General features: G+C 45.7%; 1 protein-coding gene across 4 annotated transcripts in view; it reads right to left on the reverse strand.

Annotated features, from left to right (window-relative positions):
- The window catches only part of WWC3 (WWC family member 3), a 109,609-nt gene that overhangs the window by 67,855 nt on the left and 16,158 nt on the right, over positions 1-25,596 (reverse strand). For all 4 annotated transcript variants that reach the window (XM_061408178.1, XM_061408176.1, XM_061408177.1 and 1 more), the window contains exon 2: positions 1,885-1,994. In XM_061408178.1, the coding sequence (XP_061264162.1) occupies positions 1,885-1,994 (110 nt within the window). The remainder of the gene's footprint in view (positions 1-1,884; positions 1,995-25,596) is intronic.

Consider the following 25,596-nt stretch of genomic DNA (forward strand, 5'->3'; position numbering starts at 1 on the left):
AGGGTCTTGGGAACCCCGAAGGTGACCAGCCCAGGGCCCCTCTGGTCCCTCACTGCACTGTCAATCTGCGCAGTTCCAACTAACATGTGACTCCTCAGGTTCTCTGTCTTTAAAGAGCTTTCCCCTTACATCTGTGCTAGCAAGAGTTAAGATTCCAGGGGAGCGTCCTTGGTAGTCCAGTGGCTAAGAATTCTCCCTGCGATGCAACGGACATGGTTCAATCCCTGGTCATTCCCCGTGCCGCACAGTAATTAAGCCTGTGTGTCACAGCTACTGAGCCCATGCACTACAACTACTAAAGCCCATGTGCCTAGAGCCTGTGTTTCACAACAAGAGAAGCCACTGCAATGAGAAGCCTGAGAACTATGACCAGAGAGTAGCCCCTGCTTACTGCAACTAGAGAAAGCCCACATCCGCAAGATGTGGGCTTACTTACTTTTACTGTGAAGACCCATCACAGTTAAAAAAAATAATAATAATAATAAATAAATCTACAGAAAAAAAGAGCTTGATTCTCAGAAACAAGTTTTCTGGAATGGGGTCTTTGGCCCATTATCACAGTAAAAATCTTTCTTGTCTTCAGGGAAGAAAAAAAAGTTGGGTTCTCTGAAGGTGTCAGAGAGAGGAGGTGGCATGACCCTGGAGATGACATCTTCAGCCACATCCTCCATGGTGCTGGGTCACCCCAATTATACTCAAGGTGGTTGGAAGAAAGTCCTTGGTGATTACTTGGTTTCCAGGTTTGTGGCCATGTCTAGTGTGTCATATCGAATCCTTAAGGGTGGATCCTGGGTCTCACTTTCCTGAGTGGCCAGCATGGAGGGGTGCTTTGTAAAACTTGCTGTGACTCAGTGAGCAGGCGAGAAAGGCACACCCACAGCAAAGAAGGGGACACAGCAGGAGGAGAGCAGGGTTTACGAGAGATGAGCCAGCACAAGGTAGTCCTAGGCCTTGGCAAGCTTTCCAGAAAAGTCATGTAAGGCCGATGCCTGTGCCATTCAGTAACACCACCAGGGCCCGGAGACAGTGGAGCCCTGACCTGAGGGGAAGGTGGCCCAGATGGCCAGAAACTCCAGCCGCATGCAGCCCTGAGGTGCTTGGCAGCCAGGCCAGGGGAGCGTGGCCCCTGGGTGCAGCCTTGCTAAGCACCACATCCATCCTGTCAGCAGTGGATTCGCCTAAGAAGGCCTCCTGCCCATGGGGTAACTACCGCGGAGGGTGGCAAGGCTGGGGCCACACTTACCCCTCTGCTCAGGCATTGGTTAAGAGCCAAATCACTGCAGGCTGAGTGCCTGAAAATGCCCCCAGATACCACCAAGTGTCCCTTGGAGGTAACGCCAGCCCGAGATGAGAACCACTGCTCCCAACAATTCTACAGAGAAGGCTGGCATGGTCTAGGACCTGTGATTTTAGCTGTGGTCTTTATATCATTTTCTCCCTTCCCAAAGCTCCAAAAGGTTTGGCACATTACAGTTAAAAATCAAAGGGATAAGACAAAATGAAGTTCAGATAATTATGTGGGCATTTATTGTTCCAAGAACTTGTAAATTCCACTCTGCAAGAAATATTCTCCTCATTTGGTTAGCGACTTCTATTACCAGACTGCCTGGGAAATTTATAAAATTTATTCTTTCTATTAGGTATTCAAACTCTGCATTCAACATATTCCATGCAGTCCTGGGCAACATACAAGCCAAAGTACAATTGCTTCAATTTTTGAACAACTCAGCTAATGAAGACTTCAGACGACATTTATAAAATCCATTTTAATGCTGTGTTGGAGAGTAACAATTGTTTCACTCTACAGAAAGAGTTCCTAGCATCTGTGAGATCAATATGAAAACTCAATCATATATAACAACTCAAGCGTGGCATTCTACTTACTATTTATGTGGTCCATGTAATAAATTCCAATTTGTTTATCATATACAGTTTCCCATCCTAAAGGAAGTTCATCCCCAACACAGTCAGCAAAGGTCAATGGCTTTGTTATCCTGCAAAATAAAATTATGAAAGCAAATGTAAAAGTGAGGTCAATTTCACCTAAGTTTGCTGACTGGACTCTAGAATTTGGTTTCAATACAAAATTCTGTATCATCTTAATAAATTGACTGCTTTTGTTCCAACTATTTGTTGGAAAAATAACTCAATGACTTTGCCTAAATAATCATCAGTAACAGTATCAGTATACTCATGGTTAAAAGCATGACTATCCCACAACGCAACCTTAATACCAGTGAAAACAGATATTGACAGTTACAAAACAGGTAAAACAAGCATCTTCGAAGCTGTATGCTTAATGAGTTGATGACAATGGAATGTGGCTCTGCCACAACACGAGAGCACCTATGTTTTGTTCTTATTCTCTGACAAGTGTTCCCCGGTCTCAACTTTCGGTTTCTGTACACTACAGTGTCAATGTATTTAAAATGTATTTGTAAGTTTCATCTACACCCCAACCCCCACCGGGCATAAGCGAAGGAGTTAAATGTTTACCACTGACCAAAGGCAAAAAGCCAAACAAGCATGGTAACGATACAAGGAGATGCCTACTAAATACTGCCTGGATTCTTTACTCAGTAGGAGTCAGAAACTGCAAAGGATCCTCTTTGTTTTCTGGTGAAAAACAACAAAAGCATATTGTCTACAGACGTTTCTTCTTGAAGTAAATCTGATCCAGGAAAGCTTGGCTTGACACAGAGAGATAAAGGAAAGGTTTTCCAGATAAATAGAACCTCCCCCTCCCCTACACCCCATGATCACAGAGATTGACAGGACAGCTGTGGTATAAAACAGGCCACCCCTAAAATTGTCTGAGTCAGGGCAGCTATCTATTCAGTTGTCTCTAAAAACGTACAGTGACTGGTATGCATGAGAATCTGATAACCTAAATTTCACTAACTCAATCTTCCCACATCTCTGTTTTAGTCTCTCGCCCCAGAAAACTGAGACACCACAACCACTGCCAAACCCCACAAGACCAGTATGAATTTTGAACATGTTATTTCCCCAAACTGGTTTGACAACAAAGTTCTGTCTCTCTCAGCAGCTTTTACAAACTGATTAACACCATCAGAACAACGCTGCTTGGTCTCATCTTCATTTTAAACATATGGTTTTAAGAAGTTAGGAGTCAATATCAAAACAGAAATATACATACAGAAAGTAAAACACACCCTTGGAAGTCCTCTTAAATACAATGCGCTCAAAACCCCACAACATCACAAGATGAGCCTACTGCATACCCTCTGTCCCGGCCCCAAACACCAACGTTCACAGCACAGTTCCTTTGCAGGTAGGGAATGGGATAGTGGTGGCATGGTTCCAAGTCAAACGAGTAACAGCAGGGTGCTGTGCATGACTCAAGTCCCAATGGGACCAAATTGCAACACAGTGTCACTTGAAGATAAACTGAGTTCCGAGCACATCTCTGCTATTCTAGATTCATGCATAAGCCTAGAGAAAATGGCCAAGCACAGGAGCATTCAAAGCATCTCTTATATATATGACCTCATTTAGTCAACAAACAGGTGGGAAGCTTGCTCTTCCAGCACTGCTGAACCCCACTCACTTAATTTGTGTCATTGTTGTTGTTGAGTCGTTAGGTTGTATCTGACTCTTTGTGACCCCCATGTACTGCAGCCCACCAGGCTCCTCTGCCCATGGAATTCTCCAGGCCAGAATACTGCAGTGGGTTGCCATTTCCTCCTCCCGGGATCTTCCTGACCCCGGGATCAAATCCGTGTCTCCTGTGTCTCCAGCACTGCAGGCGGATTCTTTGCCTGCTGAGCCATCAGGGAAGCCCCTGGAGGATGTGTCATCCTGATAAATAGATGGATAAATCTGAACAGCAGATTCAGAGAATGATACCCTGTCTCAACTGCCTTTGACCCCCAGCACCTGGCCTAAGAATAAGTACGCTGCATTTTTACAAACATTTTGTTTATTAAGGGAAGGAGGATTAATATATTTTACAGTAAAGAATCCACCTGTCAATGCAGGAGACACAAGGGACACGGGTTAGATCCCTGGGTTGGGAAGATCCCCTGGAGGAGGGCATGGCAACCCACTCCAGTATTCTTGCTTAGAAAATCCCGTGGACAGAGGAGCCTAGCGGGCTACAGTCCATGGGGTTGCAAAGAGTTGGACATGACTGAGCGACTAAGCACACAACACAAGCACTCTCCTACAATCAATAGATACATTATTTCCTAATTTCCATTAGTGTAAGTATTCATGATTCAACATATTTCTCAAATAGTCGAACAGTTTCCATGTAAGCCAGAAATCCTACACCTATGTGTATACCTAAAAGAAACAAAAATATATATCCACCCAAAAGAATGTCCACAGCAGCATTATTTGCCATAGCCAAAAGGTGAAAACAACTAAGGGCCATCAACTGATGAATGGACAAATAAAATGTGGTCTATGGATGGAATGTGATTCAGTCATAAAAAAAGAATGAAGTACTGGCAAACGCTACAATATGGATGAACTTTGAAGTTACTGTGCTGGGTGACAGAAGCCAGACACAGAGGCTATATGCTGTATGCATTCATCTACGAGAAATGTCCAGAACATGCAAATTCACAGAGACAGAGGGCAGATCAGTGATTTCAGGGGTTGGAGATAAAGTGGGAATGGGGTGTGATTGCTAAGAGGTTAGGCTTCCTTTAGGGGGTAATTACACTAAGAACTAGTGAATGGCATGCTTTAAAGGGAGACTTCTATGGTATACGTGAATTATATCTTCATTTAAAAAACTATGATGAAGGGAACATCTCTGTGTATACAGCTTGTAAACTGTATTTACAATTATTTTCTTTGAAAGATTCCAGAAAGAAACTTATAGGGTTAAAGGATATGAAGCTCTTTTCTCTTTATCATAAATCCAATGTAAAATATTCAGATAGTAAAATATAAAGCATAGGAAATAGAAGCACCTATGATCCAGAAGTCCCGGATTGATGGTTTAGCTTATTTTCCTACATTTCTCCACAGCTGACATCACACTAGATACAATTCCACATGCTCATTCTTTTTCCCCTCATGTCCTTTAAGTCTCTGTCACCATCACTTTATATCATGTGAGAATCTTCTGCCACACGCAGTGAACTGTAACTGTTTTACCAGGAACCTCAAGTCATCAATTTAGGCACGTTCCAATGTTCTGTTCTTTCTTGTAAATAATGGATGTGAGCTTATAGCAAACCCTTGATGCACACTGCCAAACTGCTTTAACATCAGCACACACTCCTAGCAGTGGAATAAGAAATGGGCTTTCTCATCACCCTGCGGGGATCTCTTGAATACATTTGCTCAAGGGCTCAGGACAAACCTGGACTGCACGAGCATGCTTCACTCGTGGAACAAACAGGTATGGCGCACAACATAAGTGCCCCGGGATTTTCAGAATGTGGAGGAGTTGGGTGACGCACTGAGGGGCTGGGCACTCAGTGTTCCCCAAGGTGAAGCCCCCATGTGGTCATTTCTCCCCAGTCTCCTCCTATCTGAGCAACATTGACCCAGAGTCGCTGACTTCCCCAGTTCTCAAACAGCTCTTGTTGGCCTCGGCAGAGGAAATGAATACGTTTTGCTGGTCGTTCTTACTAGAGTTGGTCCACAAGAAGGGGGAGAATCTGGAGGATGCAGACATGGGCTTCTTTTTGTTCCCTTTTGCCTGCTGCATCCTGTAGGGCTCTTAAAGAAGTGGCACTGGAGGGTTTCCCTAGTGGCTTAGTGGTACAGAATCTGCCTGCCAACGCAGGAGACACAGGTTTGATCCCTGCTCTGGGAAGATCCTACACGCCACAGAACAACTAAGCCCCTGCGCCACAACTACTGAGCCTGTGCTCTGCAAAAAGAGAATCCACCATAGTGAGAAGCCTGTGCGCCACAACTAGAGAAAAAGCCCATGGAGCAACAAAGACCCAGCACAGCCAAAAATAAAATAACAACAAAAAAGAAGTGGCACTGGGCCATCTCAGTCACTACCAGTTCCCAGAGAAACTGCTGAGAAACCTTGGATAAGTCATTCCTGCTCTCCCTGGGCCTGCCTCGGTTTCCTAATCTTTAAAATGGAGGTGATCTGATGAATCTCATGGGGTGCTGCTGGCTGGGTGTGGCCTCCTGAGTTACAGCAAGGAGACCAGCTCCATCCACTCCACCTCCTGCCTCCCCCTCCGCCTCCAATAGACTTGCTTTAGACTGTACTAGTCTTATGCTGTTGTGACCAACTGCCACAAAGTAGGTGACATTAAACAACACGTGTCATCCTTCGGCTCTGGAGACTGGAAGCCCAGATTGATTATACTGAACTAAAACCAAGGTGTCCATAGACTGCATTCTCTGGAGGCCCTAGGGAGAAGCCGTTCTCTCTTGTTTTCCAGCTTTGAGACTGCTGGCATCTGTGGTGGCTTCCAGCATCTTGAAAGCCAGCCACGGCCAGTAGGGTCTTTTCCAGGATGCCTTCCCTCTGCTTCTCTCTATTCTGCTCATAAAGCCCCTTGAGATTACATTGGCCCAGCCAGATCATCAAGGATCACTCCCTGCCAATTCCAAGATCCTTTATTTAGTCACATATGCAAAGTCCATCTTGCCATGGAAGGCAACATAATCATAGGTCCCTGGGAGTAGGACGTGGACACCTGAAGAGGTCATTATTCTGCCAAGCAGATAGCCACCATGAGACTGCAGCATGACAGGGAGCAGGGCTGGAGCCCGTGGCCCAGCGACTCAAAAACCATGCATTCTTCCCTCCCAGTAGGGCTCAGGGGGCTGGAATATCTGACATCAACTACCTCGAACTGCAGGAAAATAAAGGTGAACAGCAGAAAGTGAGAGCAGGGAGAAGCGAGCAAAGTATAATCATTGATTCTTTCTTCTTCAGTCCATGAAGGCAAATGAATTCATCTGGATGATATACAACCTTCTTAATGGTGACTTTTTTAAAAACTGAGGTAACCAGGTGGCTCAGCAGCAAAGAATCTGCCTATCAATGCAGCAGACCTGGGTTAGATCCCTGGGTCCAAAAGATCCCCTGGAGAAAGAAATGGCAACCCACTCTGGTATTCTTGCCTGGAGAATTCTATGGACAGAGGAACCTGGTGGGCTACAGGTTCACAAGAGTCGGACATGACTAAACAACTAAACAACAACAACACTGGCTTAAAACATTAAATACCTTTCCTATGTACATTATATCGTGACTTCTGTATACACTCCAGCACACTCACCACAAAAAATTTAGTTTCCATCAGTCACCATCCAGTTGACATCTTTTAATTTAGTCCTTCCCCCACTCCCTCCCACTCTGTTCTCTGTGTCTATGTGTAAACACCAATTCTGAACACATTTTCTTTATCAAAAGGAGACCAGAGTAATCCTACAGGACCTTTGCGACACTATCCAGTCTCCTGGAACAAAATAATGTTTTGTTGATGTTGTTTCTCTAGCTGTGGTGAGCACGGGCTATTCTCTAGTTGCAGTGCACGAGCTTCTCATTGTAGTGGTTCCTCTTATTGCAGCTGAGTAGTTGAGGTTCATGGGATCTTCCCGGACCAGGGATTGAACCTGTGTCCCCTGCATCGGCAGGTGGACTCTCATCCACTGTACACCCAGGGAAGTCCAAGATAATTTGTATAGTATCCATTCAGGCTTGTTTTTTTTTTTTTTAATATGCAATTCAGAGAGGATACGATTCACGTCCACTTCATTCCAAACCAATCCTCAAGAAATTTACCTTTTCTGATATACCTAGCTTACAACAAGTTTCAGAGCTCACCCAGATCACGGACCCAGGCTGTTTGTGATTATTTACTTGGTAGTAATTGGATTTACTTGCATTTTTTACTTGGATTTTACAGGTATTTACTTGGATTATTTACCTTTTTTGCAGTGGTAGCGCTTTTCCAACTTTAGTGGTGTAACACTGACATCCGAGAGCAGGGTTCTCACTGAGCACTGAACAGGTCCCTGAACTCACGGAAATTACACAAAAACGCTGATGAGCACAGTCCAGAACTGTTGGCTAATTCCCTGAGATGGTGGTCACCCCCCAAAAAGTTGAGAAGATCATTTCTTTATCAAGTCAATTGTTGTGGAACAGCAATGAATGTACCACAAGCCCGCCACACTAGTCCTAAGAAGCCACTCAAAAAATCACATTTATTAGTTATTTAGAGTACACATATACTTGATTTGGCAACTGTATCTAGTCTTAATTCTAGAATTTAGGGTAAAGAGTAATCATACTTGGAACTCAGACTAAACACTACAATTGACATTTCAATGAGTGACCCAATTTTAGTGATGAGTCTTAGAACTGTTCTTGAATTACATTTGTGATTTCCTTGTTAAATGATTGTTTGCTTAAGAATTTTTAAAAATTACATACTATCTGTCTTTTCATTGACTCAAACAAAAAAACTAACACTTACAGTTCACAGGCAGATTCCCAGGCTAATCTGAAGAACAAACAGCTCCTCAAACAAATCTTAGGGGAAGAGGAGACACAGGTTTCATGAATAGCAGTGAATCCACAAGACAAATGATCACAGAGAATCACATGCAGGTAAAACCTTTTTCCCCAGTAGCACAAGACTGCAACTGCAGGAGAACTCCAGTCTCCACCATCTTTGATTTAAAAAACAAAAGCCCACCAGCAGACTCACTGCTTCAGTGGCAACAAGTGTTCCCACTATCTTTGATGCCTCAGCCAGATACAACTCACTGAGATTTGTCTAAGTGTCATTCGGAAGGACCAAACCTCATTTAGGGATGCATTTGTCTTCCTGAACCTCTGCATGCAAAGCCAGGTGGCATGGTGAACGGAAGGGAACAGCTTTTTGCAGTGGAGAAATGGGCTGGCTAGCCTGAAAGGAGGTGGAACCTGACCACAGTCAACTCACTCAAGTTCAAAAGTCACTGTTACTGAAATCCCAGCGGGGGTATCAATTGGGTCATAGAACCCCCTGAGAATCATGGCAAATGCAACCTTCATTAGTCACAATAAAACAGTTCTGCTTGGTCAGGTGAGCAACATTTAAAGGCTGCTGCTGCTGCTGCTAAGTTGCGTCAGTTGTGTTCGACTCTGTACGATCCCATAGACGGCAGCCCACCAGGTTCTGCCATCCCTGGGATTCTCCAAGCAAGAACACCAGAGTGGGTTGCCACCTCCTTCTCCAATGCATGAAAGTGAAAAGTGAAAGTGAAGTCACTCAGTCGTGTCCAACTCTCCGTGACCCCATGGACTGTAGCCCACCAGGCTCCTCCGTCCATGGGACTCCTCAGGCAAGAGTACTGGAGTGGGGTGCCACTACCCTCTCCATATTTAAAGGCTACCCTCCTATACCCTCCTATAAGTCCACTTTTGTTACCCAAAGCAATTGAGTAGGAACAAGACAAACATTTCCACCAAACCTCCGCTTCATCTTCCTCTTGGGCTCACAGAAAAATCACATTCTCCAGCCTTCGTGTAGCTGAGTGGAGCCCTATGACCAGGCTCTAGCCAATGAGTTTCAGGCAAAGGTAATGTACACCCCTTCCAGGCTTGTCCCATAAGCTCCTGGCAGGGCACTCCATGCTCTCTCACATCTTTTCTCTGTCAGCCAGAAACAAACAACTCAGCAGAGAATGACTGCTACAGTCTGAATATGTGTCCCCCAAAATTCATATGTTGAAATACCCAACATGATGGAATTAGAAGGTGGGACCTGAGGGAAGTGTTTGGGTCATGAGGGTGCAGCCCTTGGGATTAGGATTAGTGCCCTTATAGAAAACCCTAGAGAGCTCCATTACACTCCCACCTTGTGAGGACACAATGAGGAGTTGCTGGCTCTGAACTATGGAGAGAGCTCTTACCAGAACCTGACCATGTTGGAGCCTTGATGTTTGATCTCCAGCCTCTCAAACTGTGAGAAAAACATGTCCATTGGTTACAAGCAAACCAGACTGTGATATTCTGTAACAGCAGCATGGGTCGAGTAAGACAACAGCAAAACCTGAGAAGTTGAGAGAAACAAGCCATGGAAGAAGTCTGGGTGGATCAAAGAGTCTGAAAAGCCCCTTCTCCACCCTGATAGGCCACATTAAATCATTAAATTGACATGAGCAACAAACTTCTATTCTGTTAAGCAACTGAGACTTTGAGTTGTTTGTTAGAACAGTCAGCTAACTAACACATCTGGAGATCTAGAAAAAGGAGAGAAATACTCAGAACCTGCAAGAAGTCTGAACATTTAACCTTATTTGGTTATGTGAGCATCGTTAGTGATTCAGAGCATGTTAGCCAAGTATAGGGAGAGGGTTGGATACCTTATCCTTCTCCCGCCATGGAGCCTGGAGAGGGAAGGGGTAAGCAGGACCACTGTCCATATTTCTGTTATTGACAGCGCTTACCACTTTGTAATCACACAGGTTCACACACTGGTGAACAGAAGTCACAACAACTGAAAAAGACCACGAACCAGTGACTAAGTAAGTGTAAGGTCCTTCACAGTGTATGTTCTGTTAAATCACACTAACAATGTGTGATTGTCACAATGTGTCCATTGTCCACAATGGATGGACACTGCCACAACTTGTAAAGATGTCATAGGAGAAAAAAGTCCAACTGAGGCAACTATATTTTTAAGCACTTACTAGTGAGGACGAGCCTGGGCAAATGACTGTGGCTGTGCCTCAGTTTTCTCATCTTTACTATGGGGTGGTGGAGCTGAAAGGCTGTAACCAATACAAAGATTTGGGGCACTTATTACACACTGCATAAACATACATTTTCCTTCCATGCTATTTTTTCCTCTAAAAACTGGGGGAATGTGATCATTATTCTCATGTGGAATATATACAGTATAATACTGTACGAGTGGAACAACATAGTTTAAAATCCTGGGACTGAGGTGCTAGAATGGAGGGGTGAGCAAGAGACTGTCTTTCACAAGCCTCTGGTGGGGATCTGGAAAGAGCCAGGTTCCTAAGAGCATAAAACCTCTGGCAGGGAACTGCTTCCCTTCCCTCAACACCCACTGCCCCCACGCCCCCCGCCCAGTCTGTCCACCCGCCTGCCTAGCAAGCTCTGCTTGAACAGCAATTCTCAAACTTGGAGCACTCTCTTTCTTGCCCATGCATCCCTCCTGCCCTCTTCTTGCTCAATCCTGTTCCATCTTCCAAGATTTGGTACAGATCCCTCCTGTCCAGGGTCTTCAGATGGTAAAGAATCCACCTGCAATGCGGGAGATGCAGGTTCGATTCCTGGGTGGGGAAGATCCCCTGGAGGAGGGCATGGCAACCCACTCCAGTATTCTTGCCTGGAGAATCCAATGGACAGAGGTGCCTGTTGTCAAAGAGTCGGACATGACTGAGTGAGTTTCACTTTCACTTTCCTCCTGTCCAGCCCCAGTCCACTACAGCAGGAAGTAAGCCGTCCTTTCTTGCGCCAGCCTCAGCACTTCCTCTCTCCTCCTGGGACATTTCCTAAAACTCTAAGTAGAACGTGGTTATCTGCTCACACGGTATCTCCCAGAGCATTTGTTTCCTCTGGGCAAGACTGGCACCTCCTCTGGCTCTGATCTGCCCCCACAGAATTCCAGGGCACACCCACTAGGTACTCGGCTTCACACACAGGGTGAGTCAGACATAACCCAATCGATGGTGAAGGCAGCCTACTGCCCAATATGCATCCACACCGCTCAACAGCTGTTCTCCCACATCTTTGCATCCACAGAATATGCTCATGAGCAGGTGTGCAGATCTGAGACTGGAGAGACTGGATGCAAGGGAGAGGGTTGCTACGCGGTGGATGCAGGCTTCCTCTTCAGGGCTGGGAGGGACAGGTGCTTGGGGTGTGTTTACCAGAACGCCAGGAAAGGCAGGCAACTGCATCCTGGACACACAGTGCTAACAACAGAGAGCTAGTGTGGGCTGGAGGGCCCTCACTGGAAGACCCAGAGTCAGCTCGGGGCCTTCCAATCTGCCACAGCTGCTTTCCTCCAAGCCCCCGGCGCCCACCCGAACCAGCCCTCAGAACCTAGCCCACTCCTGATGGACCCCAATGGCTCCTCCTCCCTGGGCTCCCAACCAGGCTGGCTGGCCACTGGGGAAAAGCCCAGCCCCCGGGGTTCTAAGCCGGGGGGCGTGGAGAAATGATGACTCCCAAGAGTCTGATTTCTGGAACCCGCCATTTACAAAGAGGAACCAGGAGAGCAGGCATTCCAAAATAAACAGGCAGAAAGCAGATCTGAGGCTGTCGGGGACTCGAGTGGGAAAGTGGGGGGTGGAAGATGGAAATGTTCTAACACCGAATTGAGGTGATGGTCATCCAGCTGCATTCAGTCACTACAACTCATTGAACTACACTAAAATGGTGACTCTTGTGGTATGTAAATTGCTGTTGTTCTGTCGTTTGCCGTGTTGGACTCTTTGCGACCCCATGAATTGTAGCTCGCCAAACTTCTCTGTCCATGGGATTCTCCAGTCAAGAATACTGGAGTGGGGGACTTCCCTGGTGGTCCAGAGGCTGAGACTCCAAGCTCCCAATGCAGGGGGCTGAGGTTCGATTCCTGGTCAGGGAACTAGATCTACATGCCGCAACTAAAAGTTTGTGTGCCACAACTAAGACCTGGCATGGCTAAATAAATAAATAAATATAAATCTTAAAAAAAAAGAATACTGGAGTGGGTTGCCATTCCCTTCTGCAGGGGGTCTTCTGGGATCAGGGGCCAAATCCACATCTCCTGTGTTGCAGGTGAATTCTTTACCACTGAGCCACCCGAGAAGCCCCGGTATGTAAATTACACCTTACTAAAAGATATGTTAAAAAATAAATACACACAGGCACTGAGACTCCTAACAAGTACTTGAATTACAGTGGGAAGAGACAATTTCAGGATTCGAAGTCATATGAAATTCTGGAGAGAAGGAAAAAAAATCCAAGGACACAGGTGACTGTCATCTCACTCATGTTAAGCTGTTATCTGGTGATTTTGATTCACACATTCTAAGTCGTGGCTGATCAATGTCCCAGAAGTCTTCCAAATAGCTAAACATATTAAAACATTCTCTAAACCCATCACTCCCAATCCTCTGTATTTGAGTCACATTACTCAACATCATGCTCGTGCTATAGCCACAGCCCATTAGTGAGCTCTGAAATTGACAGAGTAAGTCCCAATCAGTGTTTTGGTTTAAAAAGAAAATACTGGAGCATGTCACACTACACAAGAGTAGGACAGTACATACTATGTCATGAAACTTTTCTTTCCATTGCACATGTGACACAAATGCTCTCCTACTTTCTGGAGCAGTCAGCAGTACTTTGAAAGGCAATGCTCCATGATATACCTACAGGTGAGTGTATCCAGTCACACAAGGACCACCATGCTCAATGTGTGGGGCTGCCACCCACCAGCCTGCAGGTTTTGCAGACACCACTGAAAGTGTACAGCAACAGCCATGAGCCCACATTGTGCTCAGGGGGATGGGAAAAACCTTCCTCAATCAGCACAATAATTTTTAAGAAGGTGGGCCCATTATCACCACCTCCATTTCACCTAGGAGGACACTGAGCTCAGGGATGTGAACCTAAGAACTGGCGAGACCAGGAGGAGATTCCTGCACGGGTCACCGGGGGCTCTCTGCACATCCATCAAGTGCAAAGAAGGGATTCCAGGCAAGAATAAAGCTGGGGCTGGTGCACTGGGACGACCCAGAGGGATGGTACAGGGAGGGAGGAGGGAGGGGGGTTCAGGATGGGGAACACGTGTATACCCGTGGCGGATTCGTGTTGATATATGGCAAAACCAATACAATATTGTAAAGTAATTAACCTCCAATTAAAATAAATTTATATTAAAAAAAAAAGAATAAAGGGTTCCTGTCAGCCAGGAACCACCATCTCTGAGGAAAATACTAAAAATTAAGATGCTGAATAAGCTTAATAAGAATAAGCATGCATGCATGTGTACTTAAGTCACTTCATTCGTGTCCAACTCTGTGTGACTCTCTAGACTACAGCCTGCCGGGCTCCTCCGTCCGTGGGAATCTCCAGGCAATAATATTGGAGTGGGGTGCCGTGCCCTTCTCCAATAGGTCTTCTCAATCCAGGGACTGAACCCAAGTCTCTTATGTCTCCTGCATGAGCAGGTAGGTTCTTTACCACTAGCACCACCTGGGAAGCCCAAGGATAAGGATATACGCACCATGTGCGGATTTTCAGTAATGTTTATCCTTCTTACTCTCCTCACAAATTGCTAATGATGATTGCTCCAAAGAGACTACAGTTTGGGAAGCTAATGACCATCTTCTTATTTTTAATATGACCAAAATGATAGAAGAGGAATTTAAAATACTCCTCGAAAAAATAAAATACAGTATTATAAACTTTTGGTTCTTACTACTGAGTACAACAGACAGGAAGGGATATTTAAAAATCAAAAGGGGAGGTTTTAAGGAAGGATTTGGGAAAAAAAAATAGCAACAATTGACGGAAGAAGAAAATTCAACTGAAATAGGAGAGGAAAACCCCACTGGCCAAGGAGAGCAAAGAGGCCCAACAATAACATTCTTTAGAAATGGCATCACATGGGGAGGCGACTCGGGAAGGTCTGGCCATCCTTTCGGCCCAGGCACACAGCGACGGAGAAGGCACACGACTCCGGGCTCTCTGATCTGTGTCAGCTTTGCAAATACTGCCAGCATCAAGCTCTTCCCTGAGCATTGTTCCCAGTTGCAGAAGTCCTGCCCCAGGCTCCTAAGAGTAATAGCTCAAGGATTTTATCACCCACCCTTTTTTGCATTAATTACCACCAAAAAATAAAAATAAAAAATAGACGCACACACAACCTTTTGCATGTGTGCTCAGTCACTAAGTTGTGTCTGTCTGACTCTTTTGCAACCCCATGGACTGTAGCCTGTCAGGCTCCTCTGACCACGGGATTCTCCAGGCAACAACACTGGAGTGGGTTGCCATTTCCTCCTCCAGGGGATCTTTCCAATCCAGGGATCGAACTCATGTCTCCTGCACTGGCAGGTGGATTCTTCAGCAGTAACTTAACGTGTTTTCTTTTGGGAATGAGAATTCCATGTTTCATAGATGCCCCTTCGCACATATCAGCATCTGAATCCATGAATAAACGCAGAAGGGAAAATGCCTGAACATCTCAAGTGTTCAGTCACCACCAAGCTCGGATGAAGGAGTACGTGGCAGCTAAGGGTGTGGAGACTGGCAAGTTCTCGGTTCTCTCAGTTCTTCAATCTCTTTGGGAATCTGAGACAAGCCATCCCTAGAAAAATGTGTTTACACATATACCCAAAGAGCTGCCCTCATATATACACAAAATGCTGCCTGTCTGGGAAGTCCAGTTTTGGGAACCCTGTACCCAAAGCACCCCACCCAGGGGCAAGAGGCGAGAGCGCTCCTAGTACCAACTCTTGGGGTAAAGACCAGTTCCAGCTCTAGAGAAAGGAGCATCCAGGCCACTTCTGATCTTCCAAGGAAGACAGGGGACCTGCCCAGGCCTCGTGCAGGCTGGGTGAGAACAGGTGAGTCACAAGGAAGCTTCTGCTGGAAGGCATGGGCCCAGCCTGCGTGCAAGGCTACAGTTCACAAGCTACAGGGAGGCCTGAGGAATGGAGGCGGGGCGTGGACATCCTATCTGCTTCTTGGGAGGAAAGTCCCTCAGGCTACAGGGAAAGTGGACAGCAGGAAGAGGGAGAAGAGGTGGGAAGGCTAACAGGAGTCAGCACTGCCACTGTTTCCGGGTTCCTGTTGGGTTCCCCCCACAGGGACATCAGGAAACACGGAGCTGAAGGTCTCGGGGGCGGGGAGGGGGTGCGGGGAGGTGCGCCTCTGCACTAATGTGGGCCCGCCCCGTGGGAAACTCATTCTCCCTGCAAAGGTTCTACCTCGCAGGGGCTCGAGACTCCCCAAGGAGGCAGGATGGGGCATCACTGCCTCTACGGCAGCATCACTGGTGGGCAGACACCAGCAGGGAGCGCAGGCATGAGCAAGGCAGGCCGGGATCACTGGGCTGGAGGAGAGTGTCCAGGAACTAGGAAGAAATACCCACCAGACTGCAGGCACTAGGGCAGAGGCTCTGCACATGCTCTGCTGGACACTGGCTGGGGAGCTGGGGTCAGGCTGGGCAGGACTGCTGGCTGCTGAGAGCAAAAACACAAGGCCCACTTGCATCCAAAACAGAAAGCTACATCTAGGACAAGTAATTCATGCTTTTTTGGAAATACAAGTTGTTGTTTTTTTAACTACTTGTTGGTGCACATCTCCTAGACCTAAAGCCACCAGCACTCGGCAGCTGAGCCCACCTGGTTAGAGCTCGGAGATGTCACCCCAAACCACCCTGAAGGTCAATGGGGCTGGTCCCTGGATTGCTACTTCCCATTATGCGCCTGGGGTCTGCTTCATGATGGCAGAGGGGACACAAGTGAAGGAAGGAGTTCTTCCCAGGACCAGAAACCAAGGAAGAGCAATGGGCTCCGCCTGCCTGGCTCTGGGACATCCCAAGTCTTAGTCGCTCAGTTGTGTCCGACTCTTTGTGACCCCATGGACTGTAGCCTGCCAGGCTCCTCTGTCCATGGGATTCTCCAGGCAAGGATACTGGACTGGGTTGTCATTTACTTCTCCAGGGGATCTTCCTGACCCAGGAATCGAACACCGGCCTCCTGCATTGTAGGCAGATTCTTTACCAGCTGATACCTGGGGCATCAAGGCCCAGCAATCCAATCGCAGAGAATGAGACCACAAAGAGCAGGCCTTATCCTCCCCAAAACCAGCCCAATGCTTTTGACCCTGAGATGACCTTAACCCATCTTCTGACTCCAAGGGTCCCCAGCCCCTTTCCCTGCAGAGGCCATCTGACTGCAAGTAGGGGCAATCCTGCTCCTGAGACTCTGTTCTGAATTTTCATCAAAGGGTAAGTGTCTTCAGATGTCCCAACCAGAAATGTGCACATCACAAAGTCAAGGATCCTAGAAGTCCTGCCTCCTCAGTACCTGGCACAGACACTGACCCTATAGTAGAAGTGCACTATGCTTAGAGGGATGGAGGGAGAAATGGAGTGATAGGGAGAGATGGAAGGATGGAGGAAAGGATGGACAGAGAGAAGGATGGATGGAGGAAAGGATGGATGGAATGAAGGATGGACAAAGGGACTGATGAAGGGATGGATAGATGGATAAACAGTTGGATCAGTACATGGGTCAATGGAAGGAAGGAAGCAAAGAAAGATATACAGAGGGATGGATGGATGATGAACAGAAGGATGGAGGGAGAAAGGGGGGATGAGGAGATGAATTCATCTATACAGATTAGTGAGGAAGAAACTTCTAGCAAAGGAAGAGAATGGAATGAGTTAAGGGAAAAGTCCATCTTCCTATCGGGTCTCTCCTACAAGTCAGAATTCCCAAATCAGGCCCCCTAGGACTTATAGGCAAACACATTCCAGGCAGGCTTAAGGGGCCAGGGGGCAGCCCCCTTCCTTCATGTCTCAATTAGGCTTTATTTCCTTAGACTGCTTTCCGAACTGGGATGCTGGAAGGTAACAAAAGAAGGAGCTGAACTCAAACCACACACCAATCAAGGAGAAGTCACCTCAAAATTTGCTATTGATTTGACTCTCAGCGAGGCCACTCTGAGAAAGGGTGGGTGATTTGAGGGTGCCCTAGAGAGGAACTTTCCTGCATTGTCCATGCAGGCAGCCACTAGCCACAAGTGGCTAGCTACTGAAATTAGTTAAAATGAAAAGTTCATTCTTTGGTTGCATTGGTCGTGTTTTAAGCATTCAGGAAATATGTGCAGCTAGTGGCTGCCATACTAGACAGGGAGACATGGACTATTCCCATCCCATCATTAGAGAATGTTGTACTGGACAGCACTGCTCTAGACAGTCACAGGGGAGCACGCTGATGTCTCATGGGAAGGACACTGGGTGAAAAGGGATAGAGAGAAGCAGCAGACAACAGCTCAGGAAGTATTTTCCCCAAGCAGCATATATTTTAAGGTTCAAAATCTTAAAATACACTGACACTCTTTGGTTCACTAATCCTACCAGTACAGTGATTCTCAACTAAGGGTCACGGTGCCTCCTGTGGACACTTGGTAGTGTCTGAAGACACTTTTGGTTGTTACAGGGGTGGAGGGGACGTGCTACTGAGTCTGGAGAGCGGAAGTCAGGAATGTTGCTACACCCTCTACAATGCACAGAGCACCTCCCCCACAAAGACTCACCCAGGCCAAGATCTAAAATAGGTGAAGAGCTTAATGTATACAGAGGGGCATCACAGTACTACGTACAATAACAGGAAAAAGGAAACAAGCCAAATGGCCAACAATAGGATGGGATCCAATAAACTACTGCCCAACAACAATCATAAAACAGTCAGTCACTGGGGACCTGCCACATGCCAGGCTCTGCTCAGGCAATTGCAGATACTGGTGGTGGTGGTGGTGGTGGTGTAGTCGCTTCAGTCATGTCTGACTCTGTGCGACTTCATGGACTACAGCCTGCCAAGCTCTTCTGTCTATGGAATTCTCTAGGCAGGAGTACTGGAGTGGGTTGCCATTTCCTTCGACAGGGCACCTTCCCGACCTAGGGACTGAACCCACGTCTCCTGCATCGAAGGTGGATTCTTTACTCCTGAGACACCAGGGAAGCCCAACGGAGCAAACAGCAAAACAGAATTCCCCTCCTTGTGAGACCTACCCAGAATAATGTTTAACGTGTGTTTAATAAGACACTGTAATAACTTGAAAGTGCTTTGTCTACTCATCAGGGAGAAAGAGTGGGTATAAAATTACTTGATATATGACCACATTTTAGTTTCTTTATTTACAAAAAGAAAAAAGATGAGCTAGAGAAGACACCCAAACATAGCGGCAACTGCAGGTAGAGGGCTGGATGGGACTGTGGTATGTCCATACCACTAAAATAAGCCCTTTCTGTCTATTCATTCTATTATTTTTCGACAGCTTGATATTGAAACTCCAACTAAACGTCTTAACTTACCTGCTTAAAAAATAATTGTAATACATAGTAGAACTATACACAATTTTGTATTTTTCAAGTCTCCTGTAGATGTATTATCATACTTTCATAATTAAAACAATAAAAAATAAATTAAATAAAATATGCCTCTTTTTTCAGTATAAATCTGTGCCCCAGCATCCCATACCAGGGGGTGCAGTATAGGGGTATAGATGCTTTATAATGTTGTATTCCATTCTTTTATGAATTCTTCCCAGGTTCCTCTTCTCTCTGTCTAGGGGAAGGGCAACCAGGCAGCAAGAGCTGGAAGGACATGACTCCAAGGCTGCCCTGGGGCCAACTCAGCCTGCAGGTGACGTTCTGTCTGGTGTGCAGTAACAGTCCTGGGGTCATCTACCGAAACTCCAATGGATTTCCAGCATTTAACCTCAGGAGATTTGGTTCCAAACACCTGAATTTCTAAGTTTCTTGAAAATCGGAAGAGCTGGCACATGCAGATTATAATCCCCAAAGACAAAAATGGCTAAAGCTGACGAGGGCCATCCCCTGAGGAGGGGCACCCACTAGCATGCCACAGTGCCCACCATTCCCTGTTGTCTCTGACATCTGGCGGTTTGGTTGAGGACCCAGCAAGTGGTGGGTATTTGAGGCTGCAGTCACCCTGCCAAGGTGAGATGTATGAGTGGGAAGACCCTTGGCAGAACATGGTCCCAGCTGCACAGGGAGCTCCTGCCATGCAGAGCCAAGCACACTGCTTGGATAAATGATGCTCATGGTCTCAGGCGTGTGATCTTGGCTAAGGATGAGCGGGCCTGGGGACCCCACCCTAGGAGAAGCTCTATGAAAACCGTACAGTGCTATTCATCTGTTTAAATACTCACTGCAGGAAAGCCATCTAAGATGCTAGGCGCCAGGAGTTCTCCGCCAGGAATTTAGCTCAGTCAGGGAGCAAATAAATAACAAATCGTTACTACCTGACAAACTCCCTCAATGGTAGGGGCACAAAGAGGGCAATGGACGCTCAGGGAAGAAATCAATGCAACAAAAACATAAGTGGTTTTCACATTCAGCAGAACAGCAAAGCCTGACCACCAGTCACTGCTCCCGAACAACAATACAACAGCATTTGCATTTGTACACAACAATATAAAAGCTCGCTATTTCACCTTTCTTTCCCCTTTAGAAAACTTAATGTTTCTGGTTCATCTGCCAAAACTTCATGACGGGGTTGCAATCATCAGCAAACATTCATTCATTATTGTGAACAAGATCGAGTCCAGACGACAGTGGATGTTCACAGTGGCTGCAACGAGATCACCGGGGACTTCCAGATTCACCCCAGAAGTCAGACCTCACTGATTTTTCAGGGAGCATGAGCAGCAGTACTTTTAAATACTCTTTAGATAATTAGCACTTGAAATCCTTATACGAGCTTGAGCCATCTCGTATAAGTATGGCTCTCAAAGGTAAATAGTCATCCATCTGGTATGGGGGGAGAGGTAGCGGGCATCTCCATGAAGAAGGAAGTCGGGAGGTGAACAGAGTAAGGAACATGATCAGTTACTTTAATCAGCATCTGCTTCTCAAACTGAGAGTCCTACACCTAGAACATTTAAAATATCTTTATAACTCAAATAATTATTTATTCAGCCCAGGCATGGGAAACAAGAGGGATGAGGGCAGGCTGGCAAAGACGAGAGAAAGAGAAAGCGCCAGCCAAATACATGGACTTAAAACATTTCACGTGTTCCCCATCCTGGAACACGTGTATACCTGTGGCGGATTCATGTTGATATATGGCAAAACCAATACAATATTGTAAAGTTAAAAAATAAAATAAAATATAAAAAAAAATTCAAAAAAAAAAAAACCATTTCACAATATTGCACGTGGTAACCAGTAAAATGCCACGCTCACCCCAGGGTCAGTTTCTCCTTTTTCAGAAGGAGACAATGATTCTAAAACAGGCATCAATTTTTTTACTTTATTTATTTTTCATTGGAGGATACTTGCTTTCCAATACTGTGTTGGTTCCTGCCATGTATCAACATGAATAAGCCACAGGTTTACGTATGTCCCCTCCCTCTGAACCTCCCTCCCACCTCCCACCCCATCCCATCCCTCCAGACTGTCATAGAGCACTAGCTTTGGGTTTCCTGCTTCATAACAGCAAATTCCATATATATATGGTAATTTACATGTTTCTATGCTACTGTCTCCATCAGTACCAGCCTCTCCTTTCCCCACTGTGTCCACAAGTCTGTTCTCTGCATCTGCATCTCCACTGCTGCCCTGTAGACAGGTTCATCAAGACCATCTTTCTAGATTCCATATATATACATTCATACACATTTGTTTTCCTCTTTCTGAGGTACTTCACTCTGTAGAATAGAGTCTACGTTCATGTACTTCATAAGAACTGACTCAAATGTGTTTCTTTTTATGGCTCAGTAATAACTGTCTATATGTACCATGACTCCTTTATCAATTCATCTGCTGATGGACGTCTAGGTTGCTTTAAAATTGGTACACAGAGTAAGTGATAAGCATGAGATGGAAGGATGGCCAGGAGATTATTCCAAACGCTTTCCTTTGCCTTCTTTCTAAGCATGACCATGATGAAGCACTTGAGCGGAATGATCCTATAAAAACTGCCAAGCTAAATATACTTTGTGCCCTAACTTGGAATTTAATAAAACATGTGCGCTTCTATGGAATTGAATCCTTTCAAGATGACCTTTCTTCTGCCCATCAAAATCTGTTCTTACAAGTCACTACGTTGTTCCCAAAGTGTGCATGGAAATAAGTCACTTTCGACCAGCAGAAGACATGGGGGGCCGGGGGGCCGGGGATAGCCTGGAACAGAAGGTACAGGAAGGAAGAACATGGCAGAGCCTCAGCCCCTAGGAACCCAGGGACAAGACGGGACCCACCAGGGTGATAAAGGATGCTGCGGGAGACACTTCCATGTAAGCAGAAGAAGAGATTCTGTGATACAGAGAACCCCAGGGAGTGTGCCCTCTCTTGCCCCCACATCCAGCCTCCTATCAGATGAGAACTTCCACTAGAAAGCTTCACCAGCCGGACTTCCCTGGTGGTCCAGTGGTTAAGAATCTGTGGTTTGATTCTTATCAAATGCAGGGGACATGGGTTTGATCCCTAGCATGTGAAGATTACACATGCCCCAGAACAACTAAGCCTGCCCACTCTAGAGCCTGTGCTCTGCAACAAAAGAAGCCAGTACAATGATAAGCCCGTGCACCACAACTAGAGAGGAGCCCCAGCAGCAACAAAGACCCAGGGCAGCCAAAAATATATAAAAATAAATCACAAGTTAAAAAAAATGCTCCACCAACCACCCCACAATCATCCCACCTTCTCAGTTTTGAGCCAAGCTCTCGGGCTCCTTCAGAATTAGGGGTCATGTTGTTCAGTCCCTCAGTCGTATCTGACTCTTTGCGACCCCATGGACTGTACCATGCCAGGCTTCCCTGTCCTTCACCATCTCCCAAGTTTGCTCAAACTCATGTCCATTGACCAGGTGATGCCATCCAACCATCTCATCCTCTGCCGCCCCCTTCTCCTCCTGCCCTCAATCTTTCCCAACTCAGGATCTTTTCCAGTGACTCGGCTCTTTGCATCAGGTGGCCAACATATTGGAGCTTCAGCTTCAGCATCAGTCCTTCCAATGAAAATGCACGGGTCATGAGGTAGGGGGAAAACAGACTGACAACAGAATCTTTCTTCAGAGTAGACAACCACAATGTTCCACAGTACCCTGATTAAAGCAGAAATGCTGCAAGCAAGCACCAATAGTGTGCTCTGGATGAGAAGAAATCGGAAGGAGATAATAAGTGTACAGCTCAGCATCTCACATGCGAGCTGAGGTGCCCTTCCCATGGGCAGAGAAGAAACAGGCAGATGAAATGTCACCTCCCAAGAGGCCTGACAATACAAGTCTTGGTGGTACTTCAGGGAGGCCAGGCCATCCTATGATGTGAGTGAGCATATGGCTCTGCACAGAATATTATTTTTTATTGAATTTTTTTCTCTTTCTTTTTTATTTCTTGAATTATGAAACTGTGATAACACATTTACAGGTACAGGAGACTTGGAAAATACAGAACAAAGTTATATATAGTTCCCCTATATATTACAACGATTTTTTAAGTAGATAAATTTAGATTTTTAGGTGGAGTTTCAATATCAAACTCTCAAAAGTTAATAGAATGAACATACAGAGAAGTAGAACGATATAGTGGACCTGAAAAGCACTATGAACCAGTTTGATGTAATTGAGATTTATACAATTTTCACACAACAGTAAGATACAAAAATTCTATTCAAGTTCCCACAGAATATAAACTATCTGCACAGAATATTCTGGAGAACAGGAAATAGGTAGCTGATGCCAGCTGACCTTCTACAGACCTGCCGGATTCTCTGCTTTGATGACACCAGTCCATTCATACACAGAGGAGTCTGGAGGGCTACAATCCATGGGGTCGCAAAAGAGTTGGATACAACTGAGCATGCATGCATGCACTATCCATGCAGCCAGGTTGTCAGTAACCTTAGTTAAACTACTATTTCACCAGGTAGCTATCTGTTTGAGGGGGAAAGAGGGGTTATCAGAACCCCCTGGATAGGGGGCAAAGGGCTGCACTTTTTTTATTTTCAGAAAGTTTCCCAGGTGTTTGGAGGTAGCACCAAGAATCCCTGGTCCAGATCAGTGGTTCCTGAGCCTGGTTGCTAACTGAACTCACCAGGAGAACTTTTCAAAAATGGATACCAGTTGCAAATCATATACCTGACAAGGGTTCAGTATTCATAATATATGTGCTGTGTGCTAAGTCACTTCAGTCGTTTCCGACTCTTTGCAACCCCATGGACTGTAGCCCGCCAGGATTCTCTGTCCATGGGATTTTCCAGGCAAGAGTACTGGAATGGATTTGCAACGCCCTCCTCCAGGGGATCTTCCTGACCCAAGGATTGAACCTGCATCTCCTGTGTCTCCTGCATCGCAGGCAGATTCTTTACCACTGAGCCACTGGGGAAGCCCATTCACAATAATATAAATAACTCCTAAAGTTCAACAACAAAAAGGCAAACAACCCAAATGGGCAAAAAATGGATGAAGGAATTGAACAGGTATCTCTCCAAGATATACAGCTGGTCAGTAAGCACATGGAAAGAGCCTTATCATTCTGAGCCATTAGGGAAACGCACACTAAAACCACAACAAGATACCACTTCACACCCAATAGGATGGTCACTTTTTCAAAAAGCAAACAAAAAATAACAACAGAAAACAGTAAGTGTTGGTAAGGATGCGCAGAAACTAACCCTCATGCGTTGCTTCTGTAATGTAACATGGTATACAGCTACTGTGGAAAACAGTTCCGTGGTTCTTCATAAAGGTAAATATCAGATGACCACATGACCCAACAATCTTACTCCTAGGTATACACTCAAGAATACTGAAAGTGGATACTTGAGTGTCACAGCAGCACCACTCACAACAGCCGAAAGGTGGAAGCAACCCAAATGCCCATCAACAAAGAAAGGGGTAAACACAATGTGCTCTACTCAGACAATGAAATGGGATTCAGCTCTGAAAAGGAATGAAGCTTTGATATGTCTGTGGGTTTCCCTGGTGGCTCAGTGGTAAAGAATCTGCCTCCCAATGCAGGAGATACAGATTCGATTTCTGGGTCGAATAGATCCCCTGGAGGAGGACGTTTCACATGATATACTCTGCACGTAAGTTAAATAAGCAGGGTGACAATATACAGCCTTGACGTACTCTTTTTCCAATTTGGAACCAGTCCGTTGTTCCATGTCTGGTTCTAACTGCTGCTTCTTGTCCTGCATACAGGTTTCTTAGGGAGCAGGTCAGGTTGTCTGGTATTCCCATCTCTTGAAGAATTTTCCAGTTTGATTCACACAGTCAGAGGCTTTAGCTCCTTACGGACAGCCAAATAAAGGCAAATGTTAATGGACCCTAGTGAGAGCTGACAAGGACCAGAGGGAAAGGTTAAGCAGAAGCTGCCGCCCAGGCCAGCTCAACAAAAGAAAGAATGATCTAACTCTTGAGCTGGCTGATACTCATGGTCAGAGACATCATCAGGCCACCCGACTGCCAATGGCCCCGCATACAGGCTGTAATGGCTATGGGAGCCTGAGGCTCAATACCTCTCTTGAAACAGGCATGATGCCTTGTGGCTTCAAGCGTCTGATGTTCCAACAGTGTTCCCTGTGACAATTCCTGAAGGTGTTTCAGAAATGTGGCTTGAGAAATCCTGACTGGAGATGTGAGGTTTTGTTTCATTGCACAATTCCACCGAAGTGGAGGTAGTTTCCATGATGGACCATTGTACACAGTATTCATTGGCTCCTTTATAAACAAAATGCACTACAATTAAAACTTTTTCTCCAGCACCTTCCTATCCCTATTTCTGGAAAGTTCTGCCTTTGATCCATCTTTCCAGGAAGTATAATAAGACCTGATGATCAAAAGAACAACAGTCTCAAGGTTATACTTCTGTTTTACCTTTACTTTCAAGGGAGGAAAAAAGAACTTAATATGGGAACAATC

The sequence above is a fragment of the Bos javanicus genome, chromosome X (assembly GCF_032452875.1).
Source record: "Bos javanicus breed banteng chromosome X, ARS-OSU_banteng_1.0, whole genome shotgun sequence".
NCBI lineage: Eukaryota > Metazoa > Chordata > Mammalia > Artiodactyla > Bovidae > Bos > Bos javanicus.